Genomic DNA, 21,205 nt, shown 5'->3' with positions numbered 1-21,205 from the left:
CTCACACCAGCTCTTCGCCCCAACTGGCCCTGCCAGGACATCGCCGGCCGGTTCCTGGCTCAGAGGAACACAGAGGAGAACCTGGAGCTGCAGATGGAGGACTGTGAGGAGAGGCGGGCACAGCTGGAGGCCCTGATGAAGAAGCTGGAGATTGAGCAGGCGATGCTCAAGTTCCACCAGACACCCACCTCCTTCAGGTACCTGGGCGGCCCCTGCCTTTCTCCTCATGAACAGCCTGGGGCTGGCGCTGGCTCGGAGCTGCACGGACCCACTGCCGAGGGGCCCAGCACCTGAGCTCTGGAGCCCAAATGAGCACAGCGCCCGCTCGGGGCCCCACCGCCTTTCCCTCGACCTGCCACCCCCCTCCCTCACCCTCAACAGCTTCCAGTCTGTTGAGAAGAAGATAAAGGACATGCTGAAGGAGGAGGAAGGCCGGCTGCAGCTGGCCCACGCCAACGTGACCAAGAGCCAGGCGTTGCTGCTGATCATCCAGACAGGGATCGACAACCTCTACGTCCGCCTGATCGGCGTGCCCCCGCCCCCGGGCCAGGTAACAGCGCAGCGTGGAGGAGCCCCTGGCACAGGGGGTCCCCGGGAGGGGCCAGAGGGAGACGACTCGCTCCTCCCGGCTACAGAAAGAAGCGCTGCCCTCCGCCACCCTGGATATGTACAGCAAGCTGGCGTACTGTGAGGGGAAGCTGCTGTACCTGGCTGACCGAGTGCAGATGCTGTCCAGGACGGAGGAGGTAGCCCCAGGCTGGGGGGCGCCCACATGTCCTGTGTGCCCTCACTGCTGACACTCCCCGTGCCCTGCAGGTCAACACAAAGGTGAAGGATGCCCTGGAGTCCTCGACTTTGAAGGAGAAGCAGAACACCAGGATCAGCTTTGAGGACACGGAGGAGGATGTCATAGGTATAGGCCGCCCAGCAGCTGGGAGGAGATGCGGTGCCGGGCCTGAGCTGTGCAGACGCAGAGGCTGGGGCTGGCGCTTCCTGCATCTGACCAGGGCGGCCTGGAGGGACAATGGGGGCTAAAGGGATGGAGAGAGTATGTCAGTTGTACCCACAGGATTTTTAACTTATGGAGGTGACTTGGTGAAGTTAATGCCGTTGAAAGAATTTACCACCTTTTCTGACACAGGGAGGCCCCCCAGTGCCAGGAGGCAGGTGGGGGGAAGGCCTAGGCCAGGGCCCTTATTGGGGTTTTTTGGGGAAGGGCCAGGCAGGGCAGGGCACACCGATTAAGAGCCGCCCATTCGAATAATTCCGGCGGGTTTGGGGCCACAGGGGCTGTCCCCAGTTGTCTGGCCCCTGGCCCTGGGTGATTCAGCCTTGGGGTGCAGGTTAGAGGTGGTCGGGTGTGTGCTCTGGGAGGGCTGGGTGAGTCCTGGGCTGTCTCTCTCCCCGGGTGTGCGAGGCCCCACATGCCAGAGCATCAGGGATACAGAAAGGAAGAAACATACGACTTTTTGGTACAATTGGCCCCGCGATGAACGGACGCCAGGGGACAGCCCAGGATCTGGGGACGCACGCGGGGCAGAGGGGCTGCGGGCGCGGCTGCCCTCTCCTCTTCCTTTGCAGAGACCTTCCAGTTCGCCGACGTGGACCACAGCTACGTGCCCTCGCGGGCTGAGATCAAGAAGCAGGGCCAGCGACTGATCGAGGGGAAGCTCAAGGTGGCCAAGAAGAAGAAGTGACCGGAAGAGGAGGAACCCGCCCCGCCCCCACACCCCGCCCCCTGCTGTCGTTGGTTACACAAATAAACATTTTTCCAGGACTGCGGGGCACCTGGGGGGACGCAGGTGTGGGGGACCGTGTTGGGAAGTCTGCGGGGAAGTGGGGTGTTCGGTGTGGATCTGGGCCCGGGGGTTCAGGGGTGAGAGTGAGTAGGGGGTCCAGGCAGAGATGCGGTTGGGGCTCTGGGCCGAGCTGAAACTCCGAGGGCAGCTGGTAGACCTGGACCCGCGAGGCCGCAGCCCTGCGCCTGCACCGCTCCGCGCATGCGCGTACCTCCGCGCGCTGGCCTCTCCTGGCCCTCGCGGCGCCCCGTCGCCGCTCGTCCTGCGCCCGCGGCGCTCTGCGCCCGCGCACCTCTCCGCGCGCCGCACTCCCGTGGCCCTCGCGGCGCCCCGTAGCCGCGCGCCCCGCCGAGCCGGCGCCAAGATGGCGGCGCTGACGAGTGCAAAGCTGCCGCGCCGGGGACCGCGGGGGCCGGAGCGGGTCGTCCGCGGCTGAGCGCCCGAGCCGCCCGCGAGGCAGGCGCCTGGTCGCCGGGGCCCGGGACATGGTGCGGTCCGCGCCGCGCCGCCGCCGCTGAACTCGCGGGCCGCGCCGGGCTCGGACGTGGGAGCGGGAAGATGTTTTCCGCGCTCAAGAAGCTGGTGGGGTCGGAGCAGGCTCCGGGCCGCGACAAGAACATCCCGGCCGGGCTGCAGTCCATGAACCAGGCGCTGCAGAGGCGCTTCGCCAAGGGGGTGCAGTACAACAGTGAGTGCGGCCCGCGCGGGGTGCTTGCGGGGGCGTGTGGAAAGTGGGGTGCGGGCAGGGGCGCAGGGGCACCGTCCCGCGGGGTCCGCAGGCCCCGGCTGCGCCGCCCAGGACTTGGGTGGCCTGTCGGGCCTCGCCCGGGAGGCTCTGGAGGGCCCGTCGCTCCCCTAGGGCCCCGCCGTCTGTGTTCAGGTGAGCTGAGCCCTTACCTGTGCCGAGCACTTTGCGGGTGCCCCGGGGGCGTTCTCTTGGGGTCGAGAGGTGATGCGGGCCGGAGACGAGATCCTGGAGGACCCCAGGGCCGGAGGGAGGGCTCCTCGGCCCGCGGCGCTCCCCTCTGACCTGTGGGTCATTGCCGAGGAATGCTGGCACGAGGGGAGACTCGTGCGTTTCCTGTGCCCAGTGAAATTCGTCCAGGCGGTTCCTGGTGCATCTGCGCTACCCTGATTGGCCCCGGTGACCTCGTCTAAGAGGGCTTCTTAGATAGCGTGAGGAGAGTTTGTGGTCTGTGACACTTCTTGAAGGGGTGGGGGGGTCTGCATCCATGAACCGTGCGGTCACCCGCAAGAGGAGCCGGCGGACGACTCCGCTGGCTCTGGTAGTTTGAGCTATGGGGTTTTTCTTTGTAGACTTTCTATTCACTTTGAAGACGGAATGTCAGCTACGCCACACGTTCTTGCCCCCTTTTTTTAAAAAAAAAAAAAAAAAAAAAGCATTTGTAAGGGATATATTTAGATAAAGCTCCAGAAGGCACAGACTCTTGTTATTGTAGAGATTTCTCTTTTCCTACCGGAGGGAGGAGTTATTTACCAGACGCCCTGAAAGCCCAGGTCGTTTCCAGTTGTCAGTTATAAATTATGTAAATTGTATAGCTGACCATCTTCTTGACCTCTTTAAAGGTTTTCCATCTTGCTGCCGTTTCGCCAGCAGTATTTAAAGATTTCTTTTTTATGTTGTTCTCTGCTTTTAAATTGTTTCCCTCTTAACCATTTCCATAAGTTGCTACAAGATATTGGACATTCCTCTCTTTGCTACTTTCAGGGGAGCCTTCCAGTCTCTGTGACCACCTGTATTTTAATAACAATGTACAGTATTAAGAAACTGATTGGAAAGACTTTAGGTTTAGAAGAGGGGTCGTTTTGCATGTATTCTACCCAATTTTGTGTGTATTTCTCTCACATTGCAAGAAGAGAATAGTAAGTCAAAATTCTCATTTGCACGTGTCTTTACAGTCTACATTTGGTTCTCTTAATTTTATTACTTATGGTATTGTTTTTAAAAACTTAATCTTAGTCCTTTGGAAATTGGACCTGGAAAATGTTCATCTTCTGAAAAGCACTCCCTGGTGGGCACACCCCCTGGTCCTGCATGGGTGGGAGTAAAAAGTAGAAAGGGCCTTGGAGTCCTTCCAGAGAAGAGACTCAGTTCAGGTAGGTGGGGGGGGGGTGGGGGGGGCGAGGGACAGATTCTGATTTGGAACAAAATGAATGAAAGGTGGTGCAGTTGAGAGAAACTGAGCGCTGTAGTTGGCTAATGTGCAATTTTGAAACTTTAAACTTTTTTTATTAGTCGGCAGGGTAGAACATTTCTAATATTTATTTCCCAAAACATCTTACTTAGGGGAGCAAACCAGCAATATGATAATTACACACTCGAGATTTTTATGGGTAAGAGTTGATGATTGTCTCTTACAGAACCTTGTCCTCCTGGGGAAGCACCAGTCTTGTGGATTTCTTGTGGATTTCGCAGGGACCGCCCTTTATGGGGACTGCATTCCTTACTGAGAAAGCCTCCAGGCGCTGGGATTGCCAGAGTCCTGGCCAGTTGGATTTCAGTGCTAGAACTTAAAACAGAGTTAAACACTTCCTTACCAAGAAACCTTTGAAAAGGTGGTTTCTGGGTAAGAGAGCTTTTTCTTTCGGAAATAAACAGCTGTGTTAGGCAAACTATTTGATTTGCCCCAGCAGGTCCGATTTGCAAATTCCTGAGCCTTTGCTGCCCTTGATCTGCCACGTTTTCCTTTATAATAGGTTTTCCTTCCATAGCGTTCATTTACTTGGCAAATATTTACTGAGCGTTCGTCAGTGAAAACCCAGACAGCAGTCTCTGCCTTGTGGAGCTTCCATTCTAAGGGGGATAGAAAGGCAGACTGTGGGCACTAAACATGGCGAGAAAGTAACCCTATAACCCGTCTGAAGGGTGGAGAAGCAGAGCAGGGTGAGGGCTGGGGTTGGGACTTTAAGTAGAAGGTCAAAGCGGGCCTCACGGAGAAGGGCCACGGGGGTCACAGTGGAGCAAGGTCAGGAGAGAAGCATGGGGTCAAGTCACAGAAATGAGGCCCTCACGCCCTTCTGGGGACTCTGAACGTGGAACCTTAGAGGGCTCTGAGCAGAGGAGCTACCGTTGTGTTGGGAGGGGCTGCGCGGGAGGAGGGGGCCAGCTGGGCGTCACTCTAGCGGTCCCTGCTGGTGGCACCTCGGACGCGCGTCATTGGATTTCAGTCGTGCCCCCTGCAGAGTGAATGGTTGCATCATCTGCATCCAAGATAAACCATATGCTTTTTTTTTTTCGTTATGAAAATGCAAAAAAAAATGACTTCCTATTTTGCTGGAAGTGTGTGGCAGTGTGAGTGAATTACTATTGGATCAGGGAGTGAAAGAGGTTCTTGGGTCCTGTAGTAGATCCCAGTGTCTTCTGCGTTGTATCTTTACTTAGAATAAAAGAAAAGACATGGAAGAGAAACAGAGTTCTCGTGTTTAGTAAAACCTCTGCTTTGCCACATGCTTCTTATGTAAAGGGCTTCTCATTACTTCTTGGGTGAACTCTTAAAGGCTTTTCAGTGAGTCACTTATTTCGCTTATTTGAGCCAATGTCTAAGGTTCTGAGATTGATTTGACTTTTTCATTTAAAAGTAGAGGCCAATTACTTTTTTTAACGAATGAAACCAGATCATTTTATTTATTTCTGACATTATATGGTTTCTTCTAATTAACTTTTTTGAAGAGTAAATTTCAAACTTTAAAAGGATTTCAGTTGAAGAGAGACAAAATTAAGACTACATTCTCAAAATAGGATAGAAAACAAATATCAATATATGTTAAAATTGATAAATATATAAAAGAAGGAAACAGTTCTAAGATGATACGAAGACTCTGAACAGACAAGCCATGTTTGAAAAAGAACCAAGGCGACCCTCCAGAAATGAAAAAGTGTGGTCACTAAAACAGAAAGCCAGCAGGCAGGCGAAGCAGCATGATAGCTGAGCTGAAGCTGGAGCTAGCACCTGGCAGGGGGAATGCGGGCACAGAGCTGGGCGATGCCCACACACATGAGATCTGAGTCTCAGAAGGAAAGAATAGCAGGGATGCAGAAGAGGCAGTTACTGGAGAAACGCAGGCTAGGACTTGCTGGAGCTCACGGACTGCATAAAATTCCGAGAAGCCCAAGGCTGGGGATTTCAAACTCCCAGAGCCGCACACATCATGGGAATTTCAGGACAGCAGAATCGAAGGCGAAAATCGTAAAGCGAGCAGTGCATGCAGAGGGACAGCCGAGAGCCTGACAGCACGCTGACCGCGACGGTGGTGGAGATGCTTCTCAGGGGAAATCCCGGTCGGCCTAGAAATCTACGCCAAGTAAACGAGTGCGCTGAAGCCCCTCTCCGGTCCAAGACGGACAGTTACTGCAGACAGATGAAGGGGGAGCTCAGGCGATAGAGGAGGTCTGCAAGGCACAGGGCGGCACAGAATGGGTGAACGAGCATCGGGACTCCCGTGGGGAACGCAGAGGGGAAACCAGAACGCGAGCGAGCAGCCCGCAGCCCGCAGCCCAGGACGGCGCTGCCCGGAGCGGCGTTTACGTGGGGGTCAAGGACGCTGATGCGCTTCAGACTGTCCTGCAGCAAAGGTGTATGTGAAAAATTTAAGAATAGAAATAGATGGCACATCTTCCAGAGAAATACCAGGCAAAAAGAAGAGTAAGAAAAACCTTGTCCAACATGAAAGGAGGCAGAAAAGAGGGGAGGGAGCCACGGCAACACTTGGAAAGTATCACACGAGGCGGTGGGGGTTTCCCGCCTCCGTCAGCAACCAGGGAAAGTGAACAGGTAGCCTCACCAGTGACAGAAAGACTGCAGCTTGATTTCTTCCTGGCTGTGTGGTGTGTAAGAGACATGTCCAACACACGATGGCATAGAGAGGTGGAAAGCAGGGATGTGGAAGCAAGCAGTGGGTAAACAGCCACAAGGAAGCTGTGCCCGTGGGGTCCGGTGTCCTAGAGCTGTGGGGCCTCAGGCTGGGTGCAGGTCAGACAACCGGCCAGGCGGTAGAGCAGCAGGTGTCTGTACCCAGCCCTGGTCAAACCAAGGAGCGTTCCTAAAACCAACAGTGCCAACAGACACCCGAGAATATGTACCATAAAGACCATGTTCTGTGGCCACAGTGAGTAAAACTGGATAGGGATAACAAAAAAGTGCAACTTTTGGGGGGAAACTTAAAAGCATTTCTGAGTAACTTATGGGTCAAAGAAGTGCTTATAATCTGGTGCTGATGACTGCCCGCACGTGCTGGTGGCCACTGACCCGAGAATACGGTTTCAAAACCCAGGAACAGAGCAGGATAAACCACAAGGAAGTAAAAGGAAGTAAAGGACACAGAAAAAAGCAGAAGCAAGTGATTTTTAAGAAGAATCAATGGAGGCATCCAGCAGAACCCACAGGTGTGTGTACAGGACTGATCAAATAGACGACCCTCTGGGAAGATTAATTACGCAAACAGATGTCGTGAAGGATGCAGAGCGCACAGCAGCAAGCAGGAGGTCTCAGGACGTACAATGTTATGGATGACTTTGTGCCAATACACTGAAAACTTAGGAGACAGCATCCTAGAGAATGACCGGGTGAGACACACAGAGTCTACACCGGCCCCGCCAGGCGCTTGTTGCTGGCGGGGGAGACACCGCCCCCAGCCCTCCATGTCCACGAAGCCTGTGGCCTCTCGAGCCCCTCCCAAAGGCCGCCTGGCTGGCTGATCGTGCCTGTCCTTGTGACCCCAGCTCCCCTCCCCTGAGGTCCAGCTCACCACCCAAGGCTTTCAGCTCCCCCTTCACCGGAGCCCCCTGGCTCTGCCTGGTTCCTAACCACTCACCGTCTTTCCAGAACACTCTTCCGCTGAGCCTCGTGCCTCCTCTGAGGCGGCGGGAAAGCCGCTCCTCTATGGCACCTCAGGATCTGGCCCCTGTGGACCTGTTCCCAGCTTGTCCCTGGCGCCACGTGGGCTCTCCCTGCCCCACCCTGTCCTCCCCGGCATGTGCGCGGGCGGGCCGCTCCTAAGCACTGGTTGAGCGAGCAAAGTAGAATCCAGGCTTCCTGCTGTCACCCCGCACGTGGTCTTGAAGAGCCCCGAGTCCTGCACCGAAGATGCCAGGGCTGCGGGAAAGTAGGGTAAGAGCAGACGTGGGAGACGCGGGGCCTGCGGAGGCGTGCACAGCCTGCCCCGACCTGCCCCATGGGCACCCGGCTCTGGGAGCACGGCATCCCTGAGTGCAGTCCCCGGGCCGGTCCACCTGCCCCTGGAGAAGTGTGTCGGGGGCCTAGGGGGAGAGCAGGGCCGCCGGTGCCCCAAGCGAGTGAGAGTGTGCCCATGGCCTCGTCCCCCGGGGGCTCCCAGCTGGCCCACCTCACCCAGCTCTCCCGGCTCGCGGGCCACGCCAGCCACGTCTGTGCAGGAGCAGCTGTGCGTGGGCTCCGGGTGGGGTGGAAGTTGGCCTTTGCTTTGATCGTTCGCCTGACGTGTGCTTTCTACCCCCAGTGAAGATCGTGATCCGCGGGGACAGGAACACAGGCAAGACGGCGCTGTGGCACCGGCTACAGGGCAAGAAGTTCGTGGAGGAGTACATCCCCACGCAGGAGATCCAGGTCACCAGCATCCACTGGAACTACAAAAGTGAGGGCAGCGCCGGCCCTGCTGGGTGGGGGCTTTCCGCCGGGCGCCCACCCCCAGCCTGCGGTCCTCACGGGAACGTGAGCTCAAAGCACTTTGGGGTCACCCTGATGTCCCGTCTTCCTCGGGAAACTCAGTCCACTTGGGGAGCAGGGCCAGAGGCCCGGACCTTTGGACGTCCTGGGGGCAGGCGCTTTGGGTGGGGTCCGTCCCGGCTGCAGCCCGCGCTGGGCCCCAGCAGACAGAGGCCCCAGCCCTCCATGGCCGTTGTGAAGTGCCCATCCCTGCAGGGTCCTGAGAGGGGGGTTATTGGTGAGATCACCTGATGGGCAGGCTGGCGGCACTGCCCCTCTGCTCCTGGGGGACAGCAAGCCGGGGGCGCCTGCTGGGAGGTAGAGAAGCTGCTCTGTGTGCTCAGCAGCCATGGAAGCAAAAGGCTTTCGAGCCGTTTTGAGCATTCCTTTTCATCGAAAAAAATCCAGTGGGCCACCAGCAGGACACACAGGACTTTGTAGAAGTTTTGACGTCCTCCTACGGACGGCCAGGGCACGTCCTAGGGCAGCTGCGTGGACTCAGTGCCGCCCTGCCCGCCAGCTGCACAGGGAAGCCTCACTGCCTGGGGCGCCCCTTTCCGGTTCGGGGTGAAGCCTGCGTGCGCAGCGCACTCCTCGTGCCTCTCAGCTTGGCGGCAGGTGCCCAGTGGTTCCCCGCCTCTCCCCTTTCCCCATGGAATCCTCAGGGTGGCAGGTGCACTCGCTGACAGCCTGAGACGCAGGTGCCAGCCTGGCTGCTCCCCTGGCCCCAGCACACAGCAGAGCACAGACCTCTGCCAAGGAAGGGGCCTTCCCGCAGAAGCCGAGCCGGGGGAGGCCTGATAGGGGCCTAGGTTCCGGTGTGCGGGCGGGCTGGGGATGAGCCCATCCCAGGGATGCCTTCGGGACACAGGGGGTCATGTCAGCTGATGACCTGTCCAGATTGTTCCCTGCCCTCTAGGGAGGGGCTGTCTGGGCGTAGCACCTGCGGGTCTGGGTGGAGAGGGTGCCCTTGGAGGTGCTGAAGGGGGACAGTGACACCTGCACGGCCCCTGAAGGCCTGTCTTTGAAGCTGGAAGTTCACACTGGGTTCTGATCTTACTGTTTTCCTCCATTTTTAGCCACTGATGATATCGTGAAAGTTGAAGTCTGGGATGTAGTTGACAAAGGTGAGTCGACTCCTTTTACGAGCGTGCTTTTCTCTTTTGAGTTTTACTTGTTCCGTGGGAGAGAACAGCCGTCCTCCCTCCCTCGCTGGCGGCCCCTCCCCTCCGCTGCCTCCTGGCACCTCGGGCCCTCGACTCTGGCTCCAGGATCAGGCAGGGCCTCGGAGGCCTGGCTCTGCTAGCTGTGCCATCGGGTTCTGGGTCCGGGGCCAGCTCCCTCCTGCGTCTGTGGTCCAGGATGGAGTGCCCGGTGCTGACCAGCCAGGGCACCGTGGTCTTTGCTGTTGAAAACACCTATTCCACCCGCTCTAACGGCGCACATGGCCGTGGCAGGCAGACACGGGCCACACGGAGGGCTCTGTGGGCTGTTCTGGGAGCCCCTCCTGCAGAACCTTGGGGGGTGGCACCCCAGTTGTCAGGCACCTCCGTGGTCGGTGTCCCTGTGCCCAGAGCCAAGGACCCACTCTTGGCTTCTGAAGCAGCTTGAGCTGTCGGGGCCCCTGGCACACACAGACCAGACCCCCAAGCGGCCGTGCCCCACGTGCACCAGGCGGGCAGGGTGGCGGGTGCGGGCACATTCGCCCCGGTGCCTCATCTCATTCCTTTCCTCCTCGCACCCCGGCCGCAGGCCCCTCCTCTGCGACGCTCCGGGGGAGCCAGTGCTCATCCCTGGGGCCCTGTGGGCACCACGGCCTGACCTCGCAGGTTTGACCTCTGACACCCCCAGGCCCGGCCTCTGACCCCGCGGTCCCGCCGTAGCTGCTTGTGTCCTTCAGAGACGAAGGGACACTGTCTCCTGTAAGCGTGTGGCTTCTGGTGCAGGACGCGCTGTTCCCTCCGCCTCATTCTGTGGAGGCGGGTGGGGCCCCGAGGGCCCGCTGACCTGGGGGAGCGGCTGCGGCCCTGAGCCCGAGCGCCGGGGGCGCCGTGCGGGCTGCTGTCCCCGGGGCGTGTCAAACCCCTGGGCCCTGGCGGGGCCTGTCGCTCCAGACCGCTCTCGTCCCGCGTGCTGTGCACGCGCGGCCGGGGAGCTCTTGGAAGCAGCCTGACTGCCACCCTGGATGTGAGGGGAAGCGGTCACTCCGGCCGGGCTGCCCGCAGGCCCGGGGCCCGTCCCCGCCAGCAGAGCCCCCCTCCCCGCCCCCATGTGCTGGGCTCCAGCTCCCTGGATCCACACTCATTCAGGACGGGCTGCATGTGTCCACAGTGGACTCTGTATTTGGTGACGGGCAGCATGTCGTGTCCTCGTGGGGGGGGGACGGCCTCGTGGTACAGAGGCAGACGCTGCCCTGTCCCAGGAGCCTCTGAGCACCCAGCTCCCCACCTGTGTAAGGGCAGTGCTGGGCTGGCTGGGGCTCCCTGGGCGGCTGCCCACCGCTGAGCTCCCTGTGGCCTGGAGAGGAGGTGGGCTGGGTGGCAGGGGAGAGGTCCAGGCTCACGTGCGGGTGGCCGGGGGCAGGGGCCTCACTCCGTGTGAGCACTCAGTGTCCCCGAAGGTCCGTCGCCTGGTCCCCCGCGGGTGAGAATCTTTGGAGTGGGCAGGAAGAGCACCTTCTCTCTGCCACCCTGACGGGTCCCCTTTGGACGGGGTCTGAGCGCCATCCGCAGCAGCAGAGGGCATCGAGTTGGAGGGGGTGTCGGCGACTGAGAGATGGTGCCCCTCACGGTGGCAGCAGGGGGGAGGCACGTGCGGGGCTTCTCTCCTGCGACTCTGGCCACCCGGCCCTCCTCCCGGGAGCGCTGGCCCAGCGTCGGCTCTGCCCGCAGCCGGGTGGCAGCCGCTGTGCTGGAGGCGCGTCCTGGGCTCCGGCCACACCTGTTGGCAGTGGAGGTGCTCGGGCCTTGACCCTGTGGCCTCGGGCGTCCACCGGGAGGGCACGTCGTGGTCCGCGCCTGTTGAGTTGGGGGTGTCTCCAGAGATAGGGTCAGAGGGTGGTGACAGGTTCCAGGAGAGGCTGTGGAAGAGGCAGAGGCTGGTCTCTGCCAATGAACGAACCCCGGTTGGTTCATTTCCCCCAGCCAGTCGCACCAAAACTGGGGCCCCGGGATCCCAGGGTGGCGAGCCGTCCTCCCTCCCCAGTTAGAAATGTCTGGGATGGAGGGCAGGGAGGCTGGGGTGTGGGAGCTCTAAGTGCTCAGATGCTTCCACGGCTTCCTGGCCCCGAGCCCAGCTCGTCCACCCTTAGCACCAGCTCAGAGAGCCTCTCTGGCCTCCCTGGGGTCCCGGCCACGTCCTGCTGACAGCTGGGCTGCTCTGGGGGCTCCCGTCCTGTCCAGTAAGGCACCAGCTGGGCTGTGAGGGGCTGTGGGACGGGAGGGGCTGCTCCCCCGTCAGGCCATCTTTGGGCCCAGCATTTCAACCCCGTGACGTTGTCTGTGTTTTCTTAAGGAAAGTGCAAGAAGCGAGGGGATGGCTTGAAGATGGAGAACGACCCCCAGGAGGTGAGCTGCGTCTGTCCCGCGTGGCCCACAGTTTCGGGCGGGGGTTTGTGAGCGGGCATCCGCTCTTCAGACCCCTCTGCCTGCCTGGCCCGGCCCTCCTGGGGACTCTTATTTGTGCTGGTGGGCTCGGGTGGACGCAGAGACACTCCCGTGCTGCCCGTGGTCGCGTTGGGGTGGCTGGGCCTGCCCTTGCTGGTGTCGCGTGTCAGTGACGCCTGCCAGCCCTTCCTCAGACGCGGAGTGACCTGAGGGGTACGCAGGCAGCGTGGGCAAACTTGATATCCATGTTGCAGAGACCCCGGCCCTTACAAGCACAGGCGCACCTTTAGGGTCAGGGTCGGGGTTAGGGTTACGGTGGGGGCAGGGGCAGGGCTCGCTCAGCCACGTGGACATGAGCGTGGCTCTGAGAGAGCGCTCGCCACGGCCGCCACCTCCACACAAAGACGTCACGGCCCAACCAGCACCGTCTCTGAGGCCCGCTTGCCCCGTGCGCAGGCGGAGTCGGAGATGGCCCTGGATGCCGAGTTCCTGGACGTGTACAAGAACTGCAGCGGGGTGGTCATGATGTTCGACATCACCAAGCAGTGGTAAGGGCGCTGGCCCGAGGGCGCGCTGCACGCAGCCGGCCGTGGCCGGGCGGGGGCCCGCTGCCTCCTGAGGGCCGGCCCTGGGCACCGTGCGCTGGGGCGGAAGCTAAGGTGGGTCTCTGCCCACATGTCCCTCCCGAGGACCTTCAACTACATCCTCCGGGAGCTCCCCAAGGTGCCAACGCATGTGCCCGTGTGCGTGCTGGGGAACTACCGCGACATGGGCGAGCACCGCGTCATCCTGCCCGACGACGTGCGCCACTTCATCGACACCCTGGACAGGTGGGTACCGGCTCGTGGCCGTGGCTGCGGGGCTCAGCCCGTCCACCTGGGTCACTCCTTCCGTGCCCTCCTCTGCCTCGAGCCCTGGCCGCCCACCCGGCTGCCCGGCCCTGGGTCTCCAGGTGCGCCGGCTCCCCGGCTTCCCTGCTCCACCCGGTCCGCATCTGGCCCCGCTGGGATGGGGACATGGACCTGGAGGGAGGGCAGGGTGGGGGTTGGGCGGCACTGAGGGTGGGCAGCTGGCTTCCTGGCACCGAGCAGCCCCAGGTGCCAGGTGGGGGTGGCCTCCCTCCGTCTCTGGGGCCAGGGCAGGGCGCTGGGGCGGTGCACCGAGGTCTTGCCGGGGTAGGCGGGCAGCACCTGCCGGGCCCACGCAGCCCCTGGTGGGTACCTGGCTAAGCAGAGCCCTCTGAACCTTGGGTCTCCGCACCAGGAATATAGGCCCATCACCCGCGGAGGTGACTCAGCCCCGAGAGCTGGCAGCCTGGCCTGGGTGCATCCTTGGTACACTGCCCGCTGCCACCACCGTCTCTCCTGTCTTTGTTCTTTTCACAAACAGGCCCCCAGGGTCCTCTTACTTCCGCTACGCCGAGTCCTCCATGAAGAACAGCTTCGGCCTCAAGTACCTACACAGGTTCTTCAACATCCCATTTCTGCAGCTTCAGGTGAGCCCTGCGGGCAGGGGGCGGGGCTTGGATCTGCCGGGGCCTCTGCATCGTGGGGATGGGGCCCGAGCCCCAAGCGGGCAGCTTGGCAGTTTGCTTGGAGCGAGGCCATCAGGATGCCACACACAGGCAGTGGTGGCCCCGGCATGGCCCACCCCGTCCCCTCCCCCAGCCGGGCTGGCCTGGGACCTGGACCTTTCTGGAACCGTGGACCCAGCTGCAGGAGAACACAGGCGTCCTTCTTGGGCGCTGCGACCTCTGCACGGACCCCCGCTGTGGGCCTCGTGCGCCCGGCCTCCCCGTGAACGGATGTGCACACGGCCCTGGCACCCGCCTCAGGACCCTCAGCTCCCCCGTGTGACTGTGCTGCTGTGCCCCACTGTGGACCCGGCCCCTCTCTGGCGACAGCCGCAGGGATGGGCCCAGGAAGCCCCTGGCCCCCGGCCCCCAGCTGCTTATTTGAGAAGGGTTGTAGGTCTGCAGGGTGCAGAGCGTCTCCGTGCCCCGGCTCCGTTCCCTGACTGCAGGCCCTCGGGCCTCCAGGTGCTTCTGTGGAGGTCACGTCGTGGAGCCAGGCTTTGCAGCGCCTCCCACCAGGCCTCTGTCCTGGGCCCCACCCAGCCTGCCCCTCCCATAGGGTCACTTTTCCACGGCTGCGCTGGGCCGCGACCGTCCCTCAGACGTCTCTGGCTCAGGGTCTGTCTGACTTAGATGGGTGGTGGGCTTTCGGGCATGAGACCCCAGAGGTGACAGCCCTGGTCCTCACGTAGCGTGGACCGTGTCACCCGTATGATGTGTCACCGGGGTGCTGACCCACGGCCGCTGCAGCCACAGTGGCTTCTGTTCTTTCTCCGAAAGGAAGTTGAACTTGGGAGAGTGTTTGCCTTTCCTTCCCTTTCCGCTGGCCTTCTGAAGAGACGCGGGCCTCGCAGGCTGCGGCGGTGGGCGTTTTCAGGGTGTCCAGACCTTGCAGACGTGCCAGCCGCCCTTCACCCGTCATTTCCCTTGGGACCCAGGGTGTCAATCCATGTTGCCTGTCGGGGTCTCTTCTGCTTTCTAAGTACCAGCCCACACACCGCAGGAAAACCCCCGCGTGGGTTGGGGGTAGCGTCGGGCAGGACGGAGGCTGGGGGCCGAGCTGCCGCCGAGCTGGGGCTGGCAGGGGCGCGTTTTCCAGCAAGTGTCGGGGCTACTTATGCCTCGCGGCCCCGCGTGTGGACAGGATGTCGTCTCTCCGCGCCGTTCGCCCCCATCACGACCTCTGCCCCCGGAGCCCTGCCGAGCGGCCAAGGCATCACGCCGGCTCCTGGGTGAGGCCGTGTGGGCTCCAGGCGCGCTGCTGCAGGCGGTTCTGTCCACGGGGCTGGCCAAGAGGGGCCGCTGGGCTGAAGGGGCGGCGCACTGCAGTGACGGGCCCGGCTCAGGCGTCCGCCTCGTGTCTGCAGAGGGAGACGCTGCTGCGGCAGCTGGAGACAAACCAGCTGGACGTGGACGCCACGCTGGAGGAGCTGTCTGTGCAACAGGAGACCGAGGACCAGAACTACGACATGTACGTCGGCCGGGGCGGCCGTTGGCTCTCAGACCCTGCAGGCCGGGCTCTGTGGGCAGGTGACACGTGCGCCTGGGGGCCAGGCTTAGCGGGGCAGCAGCGCAGGCGCCACCCACCGGGGGTAGATCTTTCAGCTTTGAATGTGGTCCAGGCCCCACGGGAAGGGGGCGAGGGTGGCCCCCGCCACGCTGTCAGGCCTCAGCCCTTTCTGGGGAAGCAAGCATGGGCTCTTGACCCTGCATGAGGAGGGGGACGTCGGATGCCCCAGGGCCCTGCCGCCCCTGCCCACCGAACACTGTAGGCCTGGCCTGCCTTCACCGGCTGTGACAGGTACACAGTGCGGCCATCAGTTCACCAGAGGCACTTCTGCAGCTGCTGCCCCTGGACAGCTGCTTGCCCGGGGGCGGGGGAAACGCAGTCACACAGGCCCCGGGAGGCTGTTGGTGCTCCAGCTGCCTGGCCCCCGCCCGCTTCTGTCCAGACCGGCTGCCTGCCACCCACCTGACATGCAGCACGTGCACGGCGCCGTGTCCACCCCAGGCCCCACCAAGACCAGCCACGCTGATGTTTCTCGTCTGAGGCCCTGTCCTTGTTTTGGCATCCGTTTCCCAGATGGACACCCGTGGAGAGAGCCCTTTGACCTTGGGAGGGCGTGATGGGTGGGAAGCAAACCTGGTCCCAGACAGTGGGTGGAGGGGTGTCGTCCTGGCGCTTCCAGCAGGATGGCTGAGCCGGGGCGGGGCAGCCCCCGGGCAGGCCCTCCTCTGCCCTCGCAGGGTTTTGGGCGCGCAGAGCAGGTAGCAGCTCCATCCACCTTCCACAGCTTCTGGGAGAGGCACTTGCTCTTTGGGCAAAGGCCTCACCCTGAACCACCCCTAAAAACAGGGGCTTCTTTTGTTTTGTTGAATTATCTAAATGTCAGAGCTGGGGGAGTGGGGTGTGGGCTGCTTCCCCACCTGTGCTCACTGTGCAGCCCAGGCAGGGCCCTCACACCTCCTAGCTCCGCCAGCAGGTGTCTGACCCTAGAGGCCCTTGAGGAAGGGCCTTTGGGTCTTCCTGGAGACAGATCCAGCTGTTGGTTCTAGAACAGCGAGAGAGGGAGTGGTAGGGCTCGTTTTGGTGGGGGGGCATGGAGTGTTTTCAGCCACTCCAACTGCCAAGCCGGCCTCGCTGTGGACTCCAGCCTGGGGCTGGGCGGCTCCTCCTGACCAAGAGCTTGGGTGCCTGGCGTCACCAAGCCTAGGGCCCCTGGGGAGGTGGCAGCGGGAGCCTCCCCACAGTGCCCACCCCCAGCCAGCGCCCTGGGACTGGGTCACTGGAAGGAGGCAGTGCCATGGGGGGCTCAGCAGTGGTGTCCCCGCGACCTGCCCTGAGCAGCCGGGGACACACGAGGTCTGGGGCGGACCCCACTCCGGCCTGCGCCAGGACCCAGTGCTGTGCCTGTCCTCCCCGCCCCCCAAATACCAGCCCAGACACCGCCCGGCCCTGGGGACCTCGGCCTACGAGCAGGGGCCAGCTCTCCGTTCCTTCTGTTGGAAAGCCTGCCCCACGAGAGGAAGAACCTGCTGAGGCCTAGGTGACACCGGGGTCCTCAGCCAGTGGGACCGTGGGGCCCAGGCCGCCCGGATCTAGGCTCCTCCACGCCTGGGAAGGTCGCAGCCCCTCCCTGTAGGCAGAACCTAGAAACAGTGAGGGGAGGGCGGGGGCCCGGCAAAGCCTGCCTGCAGTGCACACACACACCCCGTCCCCTCGCAGGAGGAGAGGCCCAGCCAGTGCTCGTGTGCACGCGTCTGCCATCCACCCTGCCCTGCGGGTGCACTCTGTTTGCCACGATGACCGATTCCCACCAGCCACCAGCTGTGCTGGGAAACCTGGAAAGGCCGGGGCTCTGAGCCTGAGGGCGGGGACCCCCGGTCACCACCCGCCCAGCAGCAGGCTGCGGGGACCCTCAGAGGAAGAGGCGCGGGAGGGGCGGGCCTCACTGCTGCCGTGTTCGCCCACAGCTTCCTCGAGATGATGGAGGCACGCAGCCGGGGCCACGCGTCCCCGCAGGCCACCGACGGGCAGAGCCCGTCCTCCGGCTCCCAGTCTCCCGTGGTGCCTCCCAGCGTAGCGTGCACGGGGAGCTCCAGTCCTGGCACGCCCCAGCCGGCCCCACAGCCGCCCCTCCAGGCCCCCTCGGAGGCCCCGCCAGCCCCTGCTCCCCCCGCGATCCCCGCTGCACCCCCACGGCGCAGCCTCATCTCGCGGCTGTTTGGGACCTCACCGGCGGCCGAGGTGGCCCCTCCACCCCCAGGTAGGCCCCAGGAGCAGCCCTCGGGAGGTGGCACAGGCGTCCGGCGTGAGGGAGCAGCACTGTCTCCCTGGCCCCAAGAGTCCTTGCTGACCGGCACGGGGTCGCCCTTCTTCCTCCTGGGCAGGCCACCCCACAGCCTCCCCACAGACCAGCCCACGCGTGGCCTGGGCCCGTGGGCTCCGCCTGGGGTGGGCCCGGCTGGGCTGGGCGCTGGGCAAGAGCCGGTGTCTGCTATCCGCAGAGCCGGCCTCAGCTGCAGAGGCCCCTGCAGAAGTCCAGAACGTGGAGGACTTTGTTCCTGAAGACGGCCTCGACCGCAGCTTCCTGGAGGACACGGCGCCCCCGAAGGACGAAAGGAACGTTGGAGCCAAGGTCCCGCAGGACAGTGAGAGGTGAGGGCAGGGCCCGGAAGGCAGGCGGCACCGCTGCCGTCCCCCGCGCGGGTCCTCGGCCCCGTCAGGCGTGGACGCTGCTGCCTTCCTGGCGCTGGGCCGGCAGAGGGGGCAGGCGCCCCACCCGCGTTTGGGCGCTGGGGAGAAGCAGAGCTGCGTGGCGCCCAGGGAAGGGCATTCTCACGGCTGCGGGGTGCGGGCGGGGCCGCCAGCCACAGCCTGACTCTGGAGTTCAGAGGACAGCAGGCTGGACGCAGACGGTCAGACCGCACGGCTCGCGTCTCCTCTGTGTGGTGACTCAGCAGGTGTCCCCGGCTGCCTGCGACCTGCCCGTCAGCGGCATCGTCCTGTCAGTGACCTCCTTGGGGTGATGCCACTTAAGAGTGTTGGCCGGGTGGGAGGAAGAGCCTCCCCCCGGGGGTGGCGGGTCAGGGCACACTCCCCCTTCCCGGGGCCGAGCCCGCGTCACACCCGCTGCCACTGTCACCACGTCTCTGCGACAGTGCGGAGCAACAGTGAAGCCCGCGGCCGTGCGCCCCCCAGGGAGGGCCCCAGGCGTCGCTGAGTCCCTCGCCACCCTGCACCCCCACCCTCCCCCTGCCCTGTGGGAGGTCCACCCATGGCCTCTGTCATGGCTTCCCCTTCTCCTCTCTTCTCAGCCCCCTCACGCCAGCTCCCCACTCAGTCTCTGCCGCGGCTCTGCGGCGGCGCTCTGGGTGCCCTCCACACGACAGCGCCCGAGGCCACCCTCCGAGCGGCTCCCCACGTTGCCGCGTCCACACAGATGGGAGGGCCGAGGGCGGAGCCGCCCCGCAGTCGGGACCCTTGCCTGGCAGAGGTGCTGGGGGTCAGGGTGGGTCCCCCGGACCTCCCTCATGACCTCTGACTGCCTTGCCCTCCTCTGCAGTGACGGGGAGGCCCCAGGAGGGAACCCAATGGTGGCAGGTTTCCAGGACGACGTGGACCTTGAAGATAAGCCACCTGGCAGGCCCCTGCCACCCACAGGCCCCGTCCCCAGGGAACACGTCACTCTGTCCAGCGAGGAGGAAGCAGAGGAGGTGGCAGGGTGCCCCGAGGCCCCCGTCCTGGCCCCCCACAAGCGCTCTGAGCCGGGGACCAAACGGTATGTCGGGGTGAGGAGGAAGGGACGGGGCGGCGCAGCCTTGGGCTCCGTGACCCTCCTGCGTGCCCTGCAGGTCTTCCATGGAGGCCCCGAGGCCACAGCGGCCAGGCGGCGCCAAGCCCCCCTCCGAGGGCCCCTCTCGGGGGCTGGAGGGGGGGAGGGACGAGCAGGGGTCATCGGGGAGCGACCCCGAGGGGCCCGTTGCCGCCCAGATGCTGTCCTTCGTCATGGACGACCCCGACTTCGAGAGCGACTCCGACGCCCCGCGGAGAGCGGTGAGGACCGACGACGGGGCTGCCCCGCAGGGGGCTGTGTGCCAGGCCCGGGCGGACCCCGTCCCGGGGAAGGTGGGGTGTCACGGCTGCGACGTGCGGGCCATCGTCATTCTGTGTGAGCCCACGGTGGGCGGGGGGTGCAGGCGCCTCCCTGTGGGGTCACACGACAGCCGGGGAGGGGCTCGGGGCCAACCTGCCCGCTCCTCCTCCAGGGTGCGTTCCCTGTGCGCGAGGACCTCTCAGACGTGACGGATGAGGACGCTGGCCCTGCCCAGCCGCCCCCGCCCGTGAAGCCCCCCGCCCCCTCCTTCAAACTAAAGAATGACTTGGATCTCTTTGGGCTGGGGCTGGAGGACACAGGCCACAAGGAGAGCAGCGAGGAAGGTAGCTGGGCGCCGGCAGCCCTGCCTGCCCTCCCTCCCGTCTTGCTGCGTCACAGTGCAAGGCAGGGGGCATGTTTCTGATCCCTCACCTGTGTCTTTGAACCTGGGGGCCCCAGAGCACGGACACGAGGGGAGGAGCAGCACGGCCACCTGCAGGACCGGAAACCCCATCCCCGGCCCTCCCATCCAGCCCAGGGTCCGGCTGTGTTCCCACGACATCCCAGACGTTCAGGGCAGGACCAGGCTGGAAGGACGGGCCGCTGGGGCACCTGACCGAGTGGCCACACGGGAGGGTCTGGTGGCATGGGCGGCGCTGCCCAGAGCGCTCCTGTCCCCTTGGCGCGGCCCTGCTGCTGGCCCTCCACGGCGTGGTCTCTGGGCTGCTGAGCCCTCATGCCTTCCCGGCCCCACCCCCCACCTCCACCCTGGGCTGCTGGAGCCCAGCAGCGTCATCCGGGCCTGTCCCGGTGCCGAGGTGTCGGCCTGTCCGCAGGGGTGGATCCTCGTTGCCTGTCTGGCAAGGCCCTGCCCAGACCCAGGGCAGACGCTGAGGTGCCGGATGCGTGCTCTGGGCTGCGCTCACCCTGGCGCCCCCGGCGCAAGCAGGGCCTCTGCAGGACCCGCCCGCTCCCGGGCTCACAGCAGTCCTGGACGCCCGGGGAGGGCCTGGCTGCTAGTCCGCGGGAGCTGACACTGCATCTTCTCCATGCAGATAAGGAGGGCAAGCCTCCCTCGAAGGAGAAGGAGAAGAAGAAGAAGAAGAAGAAGAAGAAGGGCAGAGAGGTACGCACACTCCCTGAGCCCTCCCGGGCGCTCTGGGCAGCGCGGGCCAGCGCAGGCCCTGCTCCCCGGCCCCCGGTGACGCCCCGCTGTGCCCCTGCCTCTCCAGGAGGAGGACAAGGCCGCGAGGAAGAACAAGCATAAGAAGAGCAAGGACAAGGCAGAGGACAAGGGCAGGGAGGAGCGGCCGCGGCGGCGGCCACGGGCCCCAGAGAGGTCGGCGGTGGACGAGCTGGAGGCCTTCCTGGGGGGCGGGGCCCCGGGCGGCCACCTCCGTGGGGGCGGCGACTATGAGGAGCTCTAGGCCTGGCCCCGCCCCCCGCAGGGCACTCCGTGTGTGCTGGGGGCGCTGGGCCTGCCCTGCAGGGAGGGGCAGCAGGCTCCGTGGGCAGCCAGCCCCCAGCGCTTCTCAGGGATGGGACTGAGGCCGAGGAGGCCTGCGAGGCTGTTTACAGGGGTGGGGCACTGTCCCCGTCACCCGCTCGGCCCCTGCTTGCCCCCGGCCCACCGCACGTGTTCACCCAGGCCCGCTGCATGCGTCGGCCTCCGCTTCCTGCTGCGGCTTGGCCGGCGCTGTGGACCTCCAGTGCCCGGGCCCTCGGGGCACCTCTGTGCAGAGGCCAGGCGGCGCTGGCGCCTCTCCGGGGCGGCTCTTTCCAGGCATGGCGTCCAGCTTTGTAGCTGCACCTGAGCTCGGGTGTGCGCAGGCCATGCAGGGAGGCCCTGACACTTGTGTCCTTTCACTGTCCTTCCACCACTCGGACCATAAAGCTCTCCTGTTTTACTGCACGTCTGTGTGTGCTGCTC

At 63.5% G+C, this 21,205-nt stretch overlaps 3 protein-coding genes across 5 annotated transcripts in view; 2 read left to right on the top strand and 1 right to left on the bottom strand.

Moving 5' to 3' along the window:
• CCDC183 (coiled-coil domain containing 183) overlaps positions 1–1,777 on the top strand; it is a 7,499-nt gene extending 5,722 nt beyond the window's left edge. Inside the window, exons 10-14 of the mRNA XM_057721253.1 lie at positions 37–197; positions 382–550; positions 636–746; positions 817–913; positions 1,582–1,777. Of these exons, the coding sequence (XP_057577236.1) occupies positions 37–197; positions 382–550; positions 636–746; positions 817–913; positions 1,582–1,697 (654 nt within the window). The 3' untranslated portion in view covers positions 1,698–1,777. The remainder of the gene's footprint in view (positions 1–36; positions 198–381; positions 551–635; positions 747–816; positions 914–1,581) is intronic.
• LCN15 (lipocalin 15) overlaps positions 1–2,946 on the bottom strand; it is a 27,391-nt gene extending 24,445 nt beyond the window's left edge. The window contains exons 1-2 of one of the 2 annotated variants that reach the window (XM_057721260.1): positions 2,697–2,812; positions 708–810 (exon numbers count right to left, since the gene is read on the bottom strand). Coding sequence is in view for 1 of the 2 variants with exons in the window: in XM_057721254.1 (XP_057577237.1) it covers positions 2,697–2,840 (144 nt within the window). In the remaining variant the exon portion in view is untranslated. Of the gene's footprint in view, positions 1–707; positions 811–2,696 lie in introns of both variants that reach the window. The other variant, XM_057721254.1, reaches the window with a different exon arrangement.
• On the top strand, positions 2,116–21,205 carry RABL6 (RAB, member RAS oncogene family like 6). Of its 2 annotated transcripts, none has more exons than XM_057721251.1 (15): positions 2,116–2,487; positions 8,295–8,429; positions 9,580–9,627; positions 12,014–12,066; positions 12,562–12,653; positions 12,795–12,935; positions 13,495–13,600; positions 15,046–15,149; positions 17,153–17,445; positions 17,687–17,837; positions 18,745–18,960; positions 19,034–19,235; positions 19,448–19,619; positions 20,331–20,401; positions 20,508–21,205. In XM_057721251.1, the coding sequence occupies exons 1-15, from the start codon at positions 2,358–2,360 to the stop codon at positions 20,700–20,702; spliced, it is 2,109 nt and encodes a 702-aa protein (XP_057577234.1). In that variant the 5' UTR covers positions 2,116–2,357; the 3' UTR covers positions 20,703–21,205. The 2 variants fall into 2 exon arrangements, with proteins under 2 accessions (XP_057577234.1, XP_057577235.1); XM_057721252.1 differs by lacking the exon at positions 2,116–2,487 and adding an exon at positions 7,626–7,927.

Source organism: Hippopotamus amphibius, chromosome 2, assembly GCF_030028045.1.
Source record: "Hippopotamus amphibius kiboko isolate mHipAmp2 chromosome 2, mHipAmp2.hap2, whole genome shotgun sequence".
In the NCBI taxonomy this organism is placed as follows: domain Eukaryota; kingdom Metazoa; phylum Chordata; class Mammalia; order Artiodactyla; family Hippopotamidae; genus Hippopotamus; species Hippopotamus amphibius.
This window is presented reverse-complemented; position numbering and strand designations above follow the sequence as displayed.

Coding starts and splice junctions, on each gene's coding strand:
- RABL6 (XM_057721251.1), top strand. CDS start 2,358: ATGTTTTCCGCGCTCAAGAAGCTGGTGGGGTCGGAGCAGGCTCCGGGC. Junction 17,446..17,686: donor GGTGGCCCCTCCACCCCCAG/GTAGGCCCCAGG, acceptor TGCTATCCGCAG/AGCCGGCCTCAGCTGCAGAG. Junction 19,236..19,447: donor CCGACGCCCCGCGGAGAGCG/GTGAGGACCGAC, acceptor CTCCTCCTCCAG/GGTGCGTTCCCTGTGCGCGA.